Source organism: Aquarana catesbeiana, linkage group LG09 (assembly GCF_042186555.1).
Source record: "Aquarana catesbeiana isolate 2022-GZ linkage group LG09, ASM4218655v1, whole genome shotgun sequence".
Taxonomy (NCBI): Eukaryota; Metazoa; Chordata; class Amphibia; order Anura; family Ranidae; genus Aquarana; species Aquarana catesbeiana.
Window position 1 is genome coordinate 156,970,048 of NC_133332.1, and position 15,539 is coordinate 156,985,586.

The window sequence follows — 15,539 nt, forward strand, 5'->3', positions numbered from 1 at the left end:
GGCTGCAGATGGACACAGACTTGAGTATAAGCCGAGGGGGGCGTTTTCAGCAGAAAAAAAATGTGGTGAAAAACTCGGCTTATACTTGAGTATATACGGTAATTATATATATTATATATATTTTGTGACGCATGCGAGGTGATATAGTGGATAATCACTACATTTCACCTCGTATTTGTTCTGTTGTAAGGGATTGAACCGGAATCCAGACCAGGTTTTTCCAGCCTCTGTGGCAGGCTAGGTTCTGGTCCGGATGTTCTGGTCCACTTAAGCCCACACTCAGGTGGACTTTAACTAACCAGGAAGAGAACCCAACAGGGCTCTGGTTTTGAGACTCAGGAAGGAACCTGAGTGAGAGGAGCTCTGGGTGTTGGACAAAAAAGGTTTGCTTTACCGCATGTTTTGTGGGTGACGGGGACCAGCCCCGCACTGTCTAGAGAGGAGACTATTTGTTTAGTTAGCGCTGGACGGCAAGGATTTACTTTAATGTTTTGTTTATTTTATTTTGCAAAACTCCTGTAAATAAACCTGGCATCTGCCAGATTTTTAAGAAAGTGCCCGTTTGCTGACTGTCATTCAGAAAAGGTGATCCCCACAAGCTAATCTCCCACACGTGGTGGATTCAGCAGGCACTTTTCTGAAGATGGAGGAAATGTTAAAAGCCCTGCAGCTTAGAGGGAAACCAACCGCCAAGTCACAGAGGCCGCTGCAGCACAGCAGGAAATGTACCGCCAAGTCGCAGAGGCCGCTGCAGCACAACAGGCAACCCAGCAGGAAATGAATCGGCAGTTCGCAGAGGCTCTGATGGAACTGAAAAAGGGGTCCGCACCACCTGTGCCAGTGGAACCAAAGTGCATTGTGCATCCTACCACCTACAAAAAATGACACCTGCCGATGAGGTTGAGGCATACATTGCGAATTTCGAGAGAGACGCTGTCCGCGAGGGATGGCCACAAGAGCAGTGGGCGGGTCTGTTGGTCCCATTTCTAACAGGAGAACCCCAAAAGGCCTATTTTGATCTAGAACCAGATAAGGCCCAGGACTATGAGACTCTACAGACAGAGATACTCGCACACTTGGGTTTCACCATGGCAGTCCGGGCCCAGTGTGTGCATCAGTGGTCCTATTCCAGCAACAAGCCACCTCGTTCACAAATGTTTGACTTGGTCCACCTCACCAGGAAGTGGTTGCAGCCAGATACCTTGACAAGCCCTCAGATCGTGGAGCGTGTGGTAATGGACCGGTACCTGCATGCGTTCCATGCTGCCCTGAGGAAGTGGGTCGGACCGGGGGACCCCAAACCTGCAACCCAGTTGGTGGACCTAGTGGAGAGGTACACTGCCACTGAGGACTTAGTGAACCCATCTACGCCCCACTTCGGTGTCTCTAGGGGTGCAAGATCGCCCAGCAGTTCTGGTAAGACTGTTTCGGGGTTCAAGAGCATGGGGAAGGTGGATAAGACTGTTACAGCTGATGAGACTGTGGGTCCTAGACCTGGAGACTGGCCAAAGAAGCCAGGAAGGTCTTTGGGGCAATTAAGAGGACTGGGGGGTAGGCCACATGCGGTGTTTTCGTTGCCATGCATTAGGGCATATTGCTGCAAACTGTCCTATAAATGATGAACCTATGCAATGTGATTATGCTTTTATGAAAAGACGCATTTCTGTTTGCACAGGTCGCATGTACTGCATCATGTCAGAGTTGCATGGAAAAAACAGATGTGTGTTATTTCAGTGGATGGAAAGCCACTCACAGCCTTGCTAGACTCTGGTAGTGTGGTGACCCTAGTTAGGAATGATTGTGTGAACTCCACAAAACTACACCCCAGTACTATTGGGGTAATTTGCATCCATGGGGACACTCAGGACTACCAGACAGTGGTGGTTGAGGTTGATACCCCCTGGGGCAGTGTAACGCATTCAGTGGGGGTGGTACCTTCACTGCTTCATGAAGCTTTAGTGGGGAGAGATTTTCCACATTTTTGGAAATTATGGGAGAGCACAGGGAGCCTGGTAGATAGAGCTCCCCCTGCTGGGGAAGCACGGGAGCTCTCACCAGTCCCTTTTTGCCAAAGGGAAGGGGATGCTGTTAGTGGGATCGAGGAAGCCGGAGATCCTCTTCCTTTCCCTGTCATGGCTGGGGAGCCGGAGCACCTAGAAGCTAGCTCTCAGCCTGAGGGTAATGAAAGGGAGACCCCCTCTGACCCTGACATTGAGAGTAGCCAAAATGTCGTACCCGACTTAGAGGTCAGGAGAGAGGATTTCTGTAATGAGCAACTGCGAGAGACCACCCTCATGAGATCCAGGGAAAACTTTAAGATGTTGGACTGGGAGCCGGTGGATCCTGATTGGGTGGTGTCTTTCCCCTACATGGCCGTTAAAAACAATTTATTGTATTGAGTGATAAAACATGGAGAGGATGAGGTAGAACAGCTACTGGTTCCCAAACCCTTCCGCAGGGTGGTGCTAGACTTGGCCCATGATCATGTAATGGGGGGGCATCTCGGTATCGAAAAAAACAGGGAGAGAATCGGCCAGAGATTTTTCGGGCTCAGGTTGCATGCAGATGTCAAGGAGTACTGTGAATCGTGCCCCAAGTGCCAAATGTCGGCACCGTTGCCCCATTTTCGCAGCCCTCTTGTCCCTCTACCAATAATCAAGGTCCTGAGAGGATTGGCATGGACCTGGTGGGGCTGGTTGTGAAATCTGCCCAGGGTCACCAGCATATTCTGGTGATCCTCGACTATGCAACACGCTATCCTGAGGCCATACCCTTGCGCAACACCACCGCTAAGGCTATCGCCAAGGAATTGGTTCAGGTGTTTAGTCGAGTGGGGATCCCAAAAAGGCATCTTAACTGATCAGGGCACCCCATTTATGTCTAGGGTTACCAAGGAACTGTGTAGACTATACAAAATCTCCCACCTCCGTACCTCTGTCTACCACCCCCAAACGGATGGTCTGGTTGAAAGGTTTAATAAAACTTTGAAAAGCATGCTGAAAAAGGTGGTCAACAAAGATGGGAGAAACTGGGATTTTTTTCTACCATATCTCATGTTTGCCATACGTGAGGTTCCGCAGGCATCCACAGACTATTCCCCCTTTGAGCTTTTGTATGGCAGACATCCCAGGGGGCTGCTAGATGTCACCAAATAAACATGGGAAGGGGAGGCCACCCCATATAGAAGCATCATAGAGCATGTCTCCTTGATGCAGGATAGAATCGCAGCTGTCCTGCCCCTGGTGCAAGAACATATGGAGCGAGCCCAGAAAGCCCAGAGAAGGGTCTATGATTGGGGTGCCAAGGTCCGTACTTTCAGCCCCGAGGACAGAGTGTTGGTACTGGTTCCCAAAGTGGAAAGTAAGTTCCTAGCCAAGTGGCAGGGTCCCTTTGAGATTGTCGAAAAAGTGGGGGAGGTAAACTACAAAGTCTACCAGCCAGGGAAAAGGAAACCACCAAATTTATCATGTGAATCCCTTAAAGCCCTGGTAGGATAGAGAGACTTTACTGGTCGCTTCCCCGTCTCCAACGGACCGGGTATCAGTGACACCTGACTTCCCCATAACAGATTCCCTGTCCGTGGCACAACAAAGTGACGTTAGGGCGTTTATGCACAAAAATAGAGACTTTTTCTCCCCCTTTCCCGGACTGACCAAGGTGATCCAGCATGACATAGTGTCGGAACCAGGGGTTCGGGTAAATGTAAAGCCCTATAGAATCCCAGAGGCCAGGCGAGAGGCAGTCGCAAAAAAGAAATCAAAAATATGTAAGAGCTGGATGTGATTGAAGAGTTCCACAGTGAGTGGTTGAGCCCCATAGTGCTGGTCCCAAAACCTAATGGCACTATCAGGTTTTGTAATGACTTTAGGAAACTCAACAGTGTGTCTAAGTTCGATGCATACCCAATGCATCGGGTCGACAAACTCATGGACCGGTTGGGACAGGCTCGCTACTTAACAACCCTAGACCTAACAAAAGGCTATTGGCAAATACCGCTAACTGAATCGGCCAAGGAGTAGACTGCCTTTTCCACTCCTGAGGGCTCGTTTCAGTGCAAGCAGATGCCTTTTGGTCTACACGGGGCCCCTGCATCGTTCCAGCGAATGATGGACAAAACTTTGAGACCGCCCGTATGTGGCTGCTTATTTGGACAATGTGGTCATTCACAGCCCAGATTGGGAATCGCACCTGCCCTTGGTACAAGCAGTGGTAGATTCCCTTAGGGAAGCCGGTTTCACGGCCAACCCAAAAAAGTGTGCCATAGGCCTGGAGGAAGCCAAGTACCTTGGGTACGTTATTGGCCGGGGACTTGTCAAGCCTCAGACCAATAAGATTGAGGCAATTCAAAAGTGGCCCCAACCAGTAAACAAGAAACAAGTTCAGACCTTCCTAGGCATTACGGGGTATTACTGATGGTTTATACCCGACTTTGGCATCATTGCCGTCCCTCTAACCGACCTGACGAAGGGTAGAGGGTCGGTCATGGTCAAATGGAATCCTGAAGCCGAGGAGGCGTTTCAGAAGTTAAAACAGGCTCTTTGTGTACTAACGGTGCTGGGGACCCCAGACTTCACGAAGGGGTTTGTGGTACAGACAGACGCCTCGGAGGTGGGCCTAGGTGCTGTACTATCCCAGAACAGAGATGGTGAGGAGCACCCAGTTGTATACCTGAGCCGAAAACTGAATAAGCCATCTAAGGTTTCTGGAAACACAGCTGCACAGAAACAGCAGCTTCATATCACCTTTATTCATAACATGGGGAGATGAGAAATTGGCTAATTAGTAGCAGTTTATTCTTAAATAGAGGTTCTAAGCAATCAGTATCTTACAGGGTAACTGTTCCTTTAATAAAAAACAAAGTTGGGTACCTTCTCCCCTTCATGAAAAGCACAGTGTGAATGATTTTTCTCAGATGCAAGCCATTGGGGGTTCGCTTTGTGTTAAGTGTGATTCTGCTGCTGGCTTATAGGAACCAGAATCAAAATTGCTTCATGTTTGGAATTAAAGTTTGAACGTTTGTTAGGTATAAAATAGCAAATCTTAATACACTTCTGATTTTTTATTCTTATAAGGTGTTTACAAGTTTAGGTTCTGCAAATGACTGACTGCAAAACTTGACCACAGTGATGAGCTAATGTTCTGTGATCAGAAGCAGATAATTTTGGTTATCCTGAGAGGAGTATGGAGTTTATGCCTGGCCAGAATTTGATTTGGGTAATAAAATTTGGGTAATAAAAATGGGATTTGTTGTTACTGTGAAATATGGAAATGTATTACTTTGAAAATTGTATATAGGCTTTTCTTAAAGGAGTAGTAAAGACAGAAAGTTTTTTATGGTAATGCATCTATGCATTACCATGAAAAAAACTTGTGTGTAGCAGCCTCCCCAGCACCCCTAATTACTTGCCTGAGCCTCATCTCTCTCCTGCGATGTCCACAAATGTCTAAGCTGTCCGGGACACTCCTCCTAATTGGCTGAGACACAGCATCGGCGCCACTGGCTCCCACGGCTGTCAATCAAGGTCAGTCAGCAAATCAGGGGAGGGGGAGTGGGGCTCCATGTCTGAATGAACCCCATAGGAAGCTGCTGACTGTGGGAGCACTCGATAGGAGGGAGGGGCCTGGAGCAACAAAGAGGGACCCAAGAAGAGGAGGATTCGGGCTGCTCTGTGCAAAACCAACTGCACATAGAAGGTAAGTATAACATGTTTGTTATTTTTTTATATATTTTTTTAAACTAGACTTTACAATCACTTTAAATCATTGGTTAGAGTAATTCTACAGAACTTCATAGATTGACCCCATCCACACATTTGAGGAGATATAATTACCAGTAAGTATTTAGCTGATTCTTGTCCAACTATTCCCTGTCACATTGTGTTGCCTGCACATATTTTTGCTGCTGCGGTAAATGGTGCTGGTTGAGCCACCCTGTTGCAGGCAGGTGGGTAGGTCTGCCTCAGGCTGGCTACATTTCCATATGAACCAGACTGTGGTAGACCAGCCCACTGGTGTTCAGCAGAAAATTAGTAGTAGTTTATAATTGCAATGTGGAAAGGCAGACAAGAATGTGTTCAGGTCATGCAGTAAGATGGTAGCTGGGTTTTCTTTATAAATATCCTAGTTACTGCTTGAAAGGCAGCTCAGACACAATCGATTCCCCAGGACCATTTTTAATTTAGAGTTCTGAGGTAGTTCTACCCTTTAATAGTGATGTGGGAAAGTGTTTGCCTTCTGCAATCCTATTATATAATTTCTAAACTTGTATCTTTATTAGGGTTGCACTGATACCACTTTTTTAAGACCGAGTACAAGTACCGATACTTTTTTTCAAGTACTCGCAGATACCAATACTTTTTTAATGTCAAGTGACAGTTTTCAAAGCACAATACAGACTAACGATATCTTCTTTATAATTATGAAGAACTGTAGCTGTAACTGGCAGTGGCACTGATGAGGAGGCCCTAATATGCAGCAGCGCTGGTGGCACTGACTGATGGGCACTGATTTGCAGCACTGATAGGTGGTGCCGATATGTGGCACTGACTGATGGGCACTGATTTGCGCCATTGCTGGCTGGCACTTATGGGCACTGATAGGTGGCATGATATATGGCACTGACTGATGGGCACTGATTTGCAGCACTGATAGGTGACACTGACTGACACTGATATGCAGCACTGATGGCTGGCACTTACTGATGGGCACTGATATGCGGCACTGATGGCTGTCACTTGTGGGCACTGATAGGTGGCACTGGTATGTGGCACTGATAGGTGACACTGGTATGTGGCACTGACAGGTGGCACTTATGGGCACTGACAGGTGGCACTTATGGGTGGCACCTATGGGCAATGATAGATGGAACTGTTTGGTAGGCAGTGGCACTGAAAATAATGCAGCACTAAAATAAAAATCGATAAAAGAGTGAGCTGTACACTGCAACGCCCATCTTGATACACCCTGCACTCGGCCTCAGTAAGCCTAGTCAGAATGCAGCAGCGGACATCTTGTTACCCTCAGCCCATTTAGTATATAGGCTGGGTGTAACAAGATGTCCGCTGCCGCCTTGTCACTGCAGGCTACTGAGGATGAGTGCAGGGTGTACCAAGATAGGCGTTGCAGTGTACATCCTCTGTTGGGACTCAGGCCGTCACTTCCATTAATGATTCTGATGGCCTGGGTCACCGATGCTGATGGATGGTTGCGGCTGTGACCCACAAGCTTACCTTCCTCCGCTGCAGCCTACAAGGACTCTCACTGTGTCAGGACCTGCGCTCCGCCTTCTACCACCCACTCTGCCCGCCCACTGACTTCCGGGATGCAGGTATCGGGTGAAGCATCAGGAGCATTGCACCGATACCGATACTACTAGTATCGGTATCGGTGCAACCCTAATCTTTACTATACCTAATATGAGCATTGGCCATGACCATGATAATTGTAGGAGTTAGAACAACCCGCTGGGTTGAATAAATAAAACAGATAGTGTGTACTAGACTTAATTCTTTGGAATCACATGTAATCAGTGCTAATTGCCTCCTCCTTTCTTTATGGGATAAGGGTAGGTAAAGGCAACATCAGGAGTGGTGTTTTTGGGAACCAATGTTTCAGGAGTTGACCTTCCTGGTTTCTATAAGGAAGATGTGCATTTGTTGCTTTACAATATTAGGAGAATTGCGTGGATGATGACAAAATTTCCCAGTGGTTGGTTTTAAGGACTACAAGAAGTCTCAATATCTAGAATTCTCAGTGAAGGATCAGTATGTCTTTACAACATATGTTGTCAGCCTTGGAACTCAGAAGGATTACAATAATTACTTTGATGACAACTGTCCAAGGGGAGATTTACCTCACTTCGGAGAGATTTGCTCCTACTTCCTGTTGTGATTACAGTACAGGGAGTGAAGGTAAATCTCTTGAATGGGATACAGATACCAGAAAACTGACAGAAGTTTTAATCATTCCTAACTCTTTGAAATGGAAAAAAAGTTTGACTTTACGTACACTTTATTGCAGATTTATGTAGTTGTTTTGTAGTGCCCCTGGCAATTGAAATATGTTGTATAGAGTGACGCATTAATAAAGGTTAAATCAAATTTAAAAACTAAAAGGTCAAAGCAAATTTGAAAATGGAATAGCTAAATATGAAATAACTGCTTCACATTGTCATTTCACAAGAATGGCACCTGGTAAGAGCTACAAAATAAATATAAATACGTTTGTTATAGACCAGAAATTATATACCAAATGTTAAACAGGTTCAATAAGTTATGATAAATTAGGAATCTTTTTAGGAGAAAGGAAGAGAATGGATGTATATTTTGGAAGGAACAATTTAACGGTACTTGGACCATCACTGTTCAGTGCACAACTGGCACATTTTTTACAGAAATGATGGATAACTCACCTTAAAAGCCATAAATTTGTGGTATGGCTTTGGCGCCCATGCATATACTTCTACAGAGTTCTTCAGAGCAATAACAAGGAATTTTATTCTTTCATATTTAACTATGATGAAACAAAAAATAGTGTTGTTAACAGTACATAAAAAATATGCACTAAGATGCATGGCATAGAATCACTTTATTTCTGCCAGTAAAGTTAAACAGACAAATAAAGAAAACGTATCAATAAAATTAACTTATTTTCAGTCAATGATTTAGGACATAAACATCAGTATGCATAAGAAAACTACAAGATGTTGAATACCATGCCCCTGCTTACAACGGAGACCTCAATAACTATGTCACTAGTTAATATGGATCTGCCAGCTTGGGGGGGGGCTATTATGGATATTCTGTATGATATTTGTTTTCAGAAGCTCTTGAGACATGTCCCTGAATACATCATGGTATCATCGTCAGAGGTCTCTGCACTCACATATAAATAAATTACAAACACTCCTCATGGGGGCAATTCTCTAGTCTCATGCTAAACTCAGTATGAAAATTGTACCAGGATCCACTGGAATGAAAGTACACACCCAGTAATCCATTATCTTTATGCATGAACGTACATGATTATATTTTTAACCTGTGTATAAACCATATTTTCTATTTAATACAACAGTGTAACTCACCCAATGGACTTAAGGACATATAGTACCTTACCCTGCACTTTCACTGAGAATATTGTTCTATTCTGGCTGAAATCTGATTAGTTGCTATATAGGAAACATTGTAGAACTTGTTGGCCATTCAGTTGGTTGCTGTAATGTCATCACCTCCAGCTACCCCGTTGAAGACAGGCTGCAGGGAGATTTTGCCAAATCCCTAAAATGCTCATTTGGGAAATGCTCTGGCAGTCTGGAGAGCCAACTATATAAGCAGCTTACCAAGCAGTAACTTAAAGTGGTAATGAAAACTGCTGCCATGTTTGCTTGGGGCACATACTGGCCAGATCTGGGAGGGAACCATTAAATAAATCAATCAAAATGAATCATCTTCCTACCATACTACCTATATGCCACATACAGTACATTCACAGAATAATCAGCCTTGAATATGGCAAAAAAATGGTGACAGTGGCCATTTTAAGGGGCGTGTACCACCTTTGCAACAAACTTATCTTGTGTAGTGGAACTGCAGTCATGTTTAATAAAACATTATAGTATAACAACAGTGAATAAGGTGATACAATATTTTACTAAATGTGGTTGCTGACCATCTTGAAAATGCAAGGGTGAACAATACCCTTAAAGCTATGTAAAAGATTAACAACAAATGTAATTATATTATTTTGCCTGGTATAGTAGTGGTATGGCAGAAAGATGACACAACAAAGTTAGGCTCAATGGAAAAGTATAATCCAGACAAGAAGCATATTATGCATGAGAAGAGGCACTTCATTAGAGAGGTTTATGCAAGATTAAAGAGAGGTTAAAGTTAAAATACATAAGTAATAGGTCTGAATTATGACTGAAGACCTTTAGGGTATGTACCTTAATGCCAGTTGGAAAAGATTGTCAAAAGAAAAAAAAAATGTTCTCATTGCCATTTAGTTTTATTTGTCCAGTGGGAAGACTTGTCAACAAAGAAACAATGCAACCAAAAAATCAATTAAAGATGACTGATCAATTCTATAGTTTTTGCCAAAGTAGAAGTTTTTGCACACTGGTATGGACTAGTATTCCAGCATTTCTCTTCTCCCTCAGTTTCCCTCCCTTAACTCAGCTAATGTGACTCCAGTGCTGATGGAGTGGATTAGGAGAGGGGCAAACAAGGATGCTCTGCAGGCACCCGACATCCTCCTTATCAACTGATGACATCATTGGATGGTAGGACATTGGCAGCTGCAAAGTTGTAATGGTGTTCAATGAAAACCCGTGTATCTAAGAGTCAAGCTTGGTCCACCTGCTAGCATGTATACAATTTCTGGGCAATTTTTAGGCATTTTGCTAAGGTGCCCCTGTAGAAACCTAAAGGCACCCTGATTGAAAAAGGCTGAGTTAGAGCAATATAAATCCAATGACCTGTAACAAATCACTATTAATGCCATGGATCTGTTTGGTTGCTATAGGCAGCTACATTGCTCAATAGACAGTAAATTTCCTATCTTGTATCACCTCAAATAAACTGTAAATCATTCTATCAACTAATTTTACAATTAATATAAGAAAATAACCTACTGTATAATTTCCTTTTATTCACACAAAGTAAAAGTTTCTTTCGGCTTATTAAGTGACATGCAAGATCATTATCAGTAACTGAAGTGCTTTATCACACTAATTGAGTGCAGCCAATTGCAATTGGGCTTCAGCCCACATAGTATTTATATTATAATTAGGCATTTCTTTGAATTAGCTGGATTAAAAATTTGGGAACACCTACACATTGAATGAGTTCTATAGACCAAATGCAAATGATCAGGTTATTTTCTTTATTGTGTTACGAGGTGAACATCTGCTTTGGAACTATAGCAAAATGCCATTATGTGGTTTGTTTTTCAGTTCCATCTAATTTTAGATTCATTTCAGGTTTCTGAACAGAAAGCCACGTTCCTATTAGAATTCAGCTGAAAGTTTCTAAAGAAAAGAAAGTGGCTCAGGTTAGGCCATTTTTTACATACAATGACCAATTATGGAAAAGTGGACTATGAAATTTTAAAATGCAGAGGATCATCACAGAAAGCCATCAAACTGTAGGTCTCAAGACTACCAAGCCCCGTGTGTCCAGACTTATTACCCAAGTACATTGTTTTGAGGTAGCATAAAAAGTTTTTCACAAACTTAATATAAAGCTCCCATGTGGGATTTATGCAACGCTGAGTGTCAGTCCACCATGATCCACATTGTGAACTGGAAGCATATACTGTAGAAACCTTTTTAGCTGGCCTCTCCTAACTGCATATACCGCATTTTGCTGAACTGAAAATAACAGAATTTTTACTTACCAACTTTGTAGTGTACACAGCTTTCCAAATCTCCTACAGAGACCCATCCTTGCTTCTTCTCTACATCTGGATCATTGCGCAGAATTTTATTTCTCAGCCAGGATAAGTAATAAACCCTGAGCTTGTTTTTTTTGCCTTCAGTGGAAAAAAATACAGAAATATCTAAATAAGTATGAGATGGCACCTACTGTAAAAGAATATGAGTCACAATTGGAAAAGGATATTACAGGGCCAACGCATGAAGATACTAAAGAAGCTAACTGTTGTGGGGAGCAGGTCATGTTCATTAAGGATCATGTGCACAGTACAGGGGGGCTTGTGTTTTAAATCCCCATGGTCAGCCGCTTGGCTGAGCCATTGACTGGAACAGATGCCACAGCTTTAAAAGCACAAGAACAAGGAGAAAGTGCCCCAGTATTGCACAGTGAAAAGATCTTCATGAACACTGAAAGTGTGTCATCATAGCAAATATAGCAATAAATAGCAATATACAATAGGCCTATTGGGTGTTAAATACAAATCAAAGTTAAAATACTGTATATAAATAAGAGAGGAAAAAAATATTTTTAATTTCAATAAAATTGGATCAAAAATCAAATTTTAATTTCGCTGACTGCGTCATGAGGTCACGCACGCTGGTTTTGTCAGGGCATTAGCGCCATTCTTAGTGTATTTATTACCCATTTGACAGCCCCAAATACAAGGGCAACCAGCTTACTTGAGAAAGTTGCTGTAGGTGGTGACGAAACATGTTCCAGGATAATGGTACTGTCCCCTTTTATTGCCTTTACTGTCCCGGATGGACTTCTCCTGAGTGGGATGCCTTTATTGCTTTGGATTTTATTTTATTTCATTGCTTTAGGCAAGACACACTTGTCTTTGTACGCCTCACCTGGTTCCCTCCACACACGCTTGACACCATCTGAACTAAATAAGTTTATCTTGGTCTCATCAGACCACAGGATGTGGTTCCAGTAATCCATGTCCTTAGTCTGCTTGTCTTCAGCAAACTGTTTGCGGGCTTTCTTGTGCATCATCTTTAGAAGAGGCTTCCTTCTGGGACAACAGCCATGCAGACCAATTTGATGTAATGTGCAGCACATGGTCTGAGCACTGACAGGCTGACCCCCCCACCCCTTCAACCTCTGCAGCAATGCTGGCAGCACTCATACATCTATTTCCCAAAGACAATCTCTGGATATGATGCTGAGCACGTGCACTCAACTTCTTTTGTCGACCATGGCGAGGCCTGTTCTGAGTGGAACCTGTTCTGTTAAACCGCTGTATGGTCTTGGCCACCATTCTGCAGCTCAGTTTGAGGGTCTTGGCAATCTTCTTATTGCCTAGGCCATCTTTATGTAGAGCAACAATTCTTTTTTTCAGATCCTCAGAGAGTTCTTTGCCATGAGGTGCCATGTTGAACTTCCAGTGACCAGTATGAGAGAGTGAGAGCGATAACACCAAATTTAACACACCTGCTCCCCATTCACACCTGAGACCTTGGAACACTAACAAGTCACATGGAACCGGGAGGGAAAATGGCTAATTGGGCCCAATTTGGACATTTTCACTTAGGGGTGTACTCACTTTTGTTGCCAGCGGTTTAGACATTAATGGCTGTGTGTAGAGTTATTTTGAGGGGACAGCAAATTTACACTGTTATATAATCTGTACACTCACTACTTTACATTGTAGCAAAGTATAATTTCTTTAGTGTTGTCACATAAAAATATATAATAAAATATTTACAAAAATGTGAGGGGTGTACTCACTTTTGTGAGATACTGTATATATATACTGATAACTACAGTGCTGTATACAATTTCCAAGTTGCTTTTCAGAGTTTAAATGACATATATACTGATTCAGCAGCGGTTTACTGCATTCATGAAAAAACTTTAGACTGCTGGGATGGACTTCAGCTATATATGTATATAGATTGAAATACACTGCTAGTTTCTGTGCCCAGTCCTGGCAAAGGATATTAGCGGATTGGATTATTGTCTCTCATGGATTGGGATTATAAAACTACACGGATAGATTGTTTTTTGTTTTTCAGTTTTTTTGTTACATTTCTTTTAAAATGTGTTGGGTGGGTTAAAGGCTATTTCCCTAGAGCAGGGGTAGGCAACCTCAGCACTCCAGCTGTAGTGAAACTACAAATCCCATCATGCCTCTGCCTCTAGGAGACATGCCTGTAATTGTCAGGGTCTTGCAATGTCTCATGGGACTTGTAGTTTCCCCACAGCTGGAGGGCTGAGGTTGCCTACCCCTGCCCTAGGGGTTACTCTGCAAAATAAGGATTATTCTATTTTTTATACAATTGTGTTGATTTGAAAAAGAAAATTCACTTTGATTTGTAATTCAAAAACACCCGATGTTCCTGTTGTAGATTTATTGTTTTTATTGACCTTGGAGTCAGGGTTTGTGGCTTTGTTTTTTTTCTTTTTAGGGTCTTTTGGTTCCTTTTAGATATGGGTCAGCATAACAGTCCATAACGAAGATGAGTAAAATGGCACAAAGGAAACAGAATATTACCAGTTTTTAGAATGGAATGTTAACCGCTTTTAGAGGGCAAAATACAATACATATGCAAAAAAGATATCCATCTACAAAATGGGAGTTGTGCTAGGCAAAATATGCATTCTCCAATCACCGCCTAACATGTAAATAAAAATCAAAACAGGTTTTGGGAGTGCAATGCGATAATAGAAAATTTTATTCCAAAAATATCCTTATACAACACAATGAACTAAAACCATAGGTACATGTTCCTATGATTTTTGTTCATTGTGTTAAAAAGAGATATTTTTGGACTACAATTTTCTATTACTGCATCCCAGTCACCATTTTGATTTCAATAGATATATATGTATAAGTATCTCACTTGAGGTGATTGTAGCCGTATTAGTGAAATTGTAACAGAGAAAATTGAGTACTGTCTGAAAGCTTGTCCATGAAAAATGATATGTTAGTGCAAATAATAAAAAACTATCACGGACAGTACTCAATTTTCTATATAAGTATCTCAAAACACTAATCTTTCACAGCCCCATGTGTCAATAAGATTTGCCTTATGTGGCTATATCACAATATTTAAATTATGCAACAATTTATACACCCAAAAATGTATCTGACCTGAAATAGTAATCAGGATATTTAGTCCTTCTAGTACATCCATTTGGTAAAATCGTCTTCTGCTAATAAGGGAATAAACTCTCCCTTGCCCACTTCTATCCAGCAGCCATAGACCATGTTCAGTTCCCACCAACAAGTTAACACCTGGCACATTAAAACATAGGAAAAGTGTTACATGCAGCAATATAGGATTTTCACATAGTTCTGTAACATGGAAAAGGTAACCTTATCTATTAGAATCTTCTGAGGGCAATTACATGTTGACTTATGTAAAGCCACTTTCCTGTCTGATCCCTGAAGTTGGGATTAGGTGAAACCCTGAGCTTTGGCTGAAGGTTTGTAGCTGAGAAAAGGTACATTGTCCCTACAGGATAAGAGGGGTCAGAATTAAGACTTATGTACAACAGAACAATGTTAAAAAGAGGTCTTAAAATATTGTAGATACTGTAACCCAGACTTACAACTGAGGGCCAAGCCGCCTGTATAGAAAACATCCCTTAATAAATATTGTACGATGAATAATGGTTTTTAGCAGTAGCTCTAATGGAAAAGGCTGAAGAAAAGCAAAGCATAGGTAGGACTTTATGTAATCTAGTAAAACTCACCCCAGAGAGCAGCACAAAGGATCTCAGAATTAAATTTCTTCTTATACTTGCGAATCTCGGGACTGTCACTCTGAGGACGAATATTTGTTGGATTAACATTGACAACTGATCCTTTCCTTGCATTTTCTCTGCGGAAAGGCTCCACTTTTATACTGCTAGCTAAATAAATAAATAAAAAAAATAAGGGCATATTACTGGGGGCTGCTCATAAAAGACTAGTGTGTATTACTACTTTTAATTTGAAGGTTAGTAATCTGCATGATGGAAGACACATAAATGTTTGCAACTGTTTGCATTTAAAAAAAAAAGAAAACAATGCAAATAAAATAAAAAAAACTCTGCAAGAAAAGACTACTTTTATATTTTTTCTTTCACTTTTAATGTGACCCATTTGCATAACCA

The 15,539-nt window shown here is 42.2% G+C and overlaps 1 protein-coding gene across 2 annotated transcripts in view; it reads right to left on the reverse strand.

The window, feature by feature from the left end:
* NRK (Nik related kinase) overlaps positions 1 to 15,539 on the reverse strand; it is a 402,914-nt gene that overhangs the window by 72,594 nt on the left and 314,781 nt on the right. For both annotated transcript variants that reach the window (XM_073599301.1, XM_073599300.1), the window contains exons 25-28: positions 15,138 to 15,296; positions 14,533 to 14,676; positions 11,395 to 11,529; positions 8,411 to 8,511 (exon numbers count right to left, since the gene is read on the reverse strand). In XM_073599301.1, coding sequence (XP_073455402.1) covers positions 8,411 to 8,511; positions 11,395 to 11,529; positions 14,533 to 14,676; positions 15,138 to 15,296 — 539 coding nt within the window. The remainder of the gene's footprint in view (positions 1 to 8,410; positions 8,512 to 11,394; positions 11,530 to 14,532; positions 14,677 to 15,137; positions 15,297 to 15,539) is intronic.